Source organism: Polistes fuscatus, unplaced genomic scaffold (genome assembly GCF_010416935.1).
Source record: "Polistes fuscatus isolate 324 unplaced genomic scaffold, CU_Pfus_HIC Scaffold22, whole genome shotgun sequence".
In the NCBI taxonomy this organism is placed as follows: Eukaryota; Metazoa; Arthropoda; class Insecta; order Hymenoptera; family Vespidae; genus Polistes; species Polistes fuscatus.
Window position 1 is genome coordinate 2508209 of NW_025113099.1, and position 1712 is coordinate 2509920.

The window sequence follows — 1712 nt, forward strand, 5'->3', positions numbered from 1 at the left end:
TATTCTTTTTTTTTTGGTATATACATACATTTTTCAATTATTCAATATTTTACAATTATTTCAAAGAAAATTTCATCGATCATCCATTTTATTCATTCTTTCATTCAAAAATAAACAAACAAACAAAAATAAATGTTATATATATGTATACGTATAACGATAAATAGAATAAAAAGGAAAAATTTGTATTGAAAAAGAAAGCAACAAAAAAAATAAAAAATTGTTTATTAATTGTTTGCATAGTACGTGGACCTGGACGAGTTTCTCTCCGAAAATGGCATCCCTGTAGATGGTGTAGCCGGTGGTGGGCAAGGTACCATGCAGAGCGCACAGTTGCACAAGATCAACAATACTGAAGCTGCGAGTCATCAGGGACCGGCCAGTCTTCATTTAGAACCGGTCACCAAACGGGAAAGGTCACCCTCGCCGAGTGAGGGTTGTTGTTCACCTGACACCTTAAACCCACCTTCACCAGCAGACTCCAGTAAGTTCAATCTCATCTTCATTTCAATTTATTATTATTATTCGTAATTTCTTTTGTTGATATCTTTTATTACCCCTTTTACAAAGATAATTTTATTTTAACTTTATTTAATAATTATAATTAATTTTTTTAATTATAGTTAATTATAAGTTAATTATAATTATAATAAGCTAATTATAGTTAATTTTTTATTTAATTTTATTTAATAATTATATTCAAAGTTCTCAGGAATGATTCTCTTTCGTTCAATTATTATTTAACCTTTTTATTCGATTTTTTTTATTCTTAAATTATTTTTATTCGTATTTTTGTACAAACGTTAGGTTTTTTTATTTTTTTATATATAAGATTGATCAAAAGTTTGGTTATTTACAGAGACTACAAATTTGTTCATTATATTTACAAGATATATTACATATATTATTTTTCTATTTATTTATAATTCGCAATTGTAGGAATAGTATTTTTTGGGATCAATTTATTGATTATAATTATGATAAATGTGGTTATCATATCTACAATCAAAACATAATTAACTAACAATGGTATTTTCAATCGTATTAATTAACAATTGTATTTAATTTTAATAGCATGTTTTATATACATATATATGTATTAAGTAACAAATAATTGAAATTATATTTAATATATGAGATAAATAACGAAGATAGTTTGACGATTATTTTCGTAAAAATTTGATTCGAATTAAAAAAAAAAAAAAATAATCCAACGCAAGGATAATAAATCCCTTTTATAAATAAATAAACAAACGTTTAATAAAATTAGAGAAATAATTTCAAGACTAACGTCCGAATTTGTTTTCGATTATTTTGAATTTTTTCGCGCAACAGATTCGGAGGACTCGTCACGAATACAATATGGCTTCTCTCTTGTAGCGCTCTCAATGGCGTCATCGGGCCGAGATTTCGATCCACGAACAAGGGCCTTTTCCGACGAGGAACTCAAACCACAACCGATGATCAAGAAATCACGGAAACAGGTAAGAACAAAAATAATACAAAACAAAATAAATCATCGTGCCATTAAACACTAACAAATATAAAATCTTCTAAAAACTAATAATAAAATAAATAAATAATTAAGAAGTATAACACAACCCTCATTGTTAACGTATCACCATGGGAATAATAAACAAATAACAAAAAAAAAGAAAATAAAAATATAAAATAAATAAACAAATAAATAAATTAACCCTCAGTCGGTAAAG

The 1712-nt window shown here is 26.2% G+C and overlaps 1 protein-coding gene across 1 annotated transcript; it reads left to right on the forward strand.

The window, feature by feature from the left end:
- Positions 1 to 243: 243 nt before the first annotated feature.
- LOC122517966 (hepatic leukemia factor-like) lies at positions 244 to 1484 on the forward strand (the record flags this gene model as incomplete). Its single annotated transcript, XM_043636600.1, is given in 2 exon segments — positions 244 to 484; positions 1336 to 1484. Coding segments are annotated over 2 exon segments (390 nt in total), but the record flags the coding sequence as incomplete, so codon positions are not given.
- Positions 1485 to 1712: the final 228 nt, after the last annotated feature.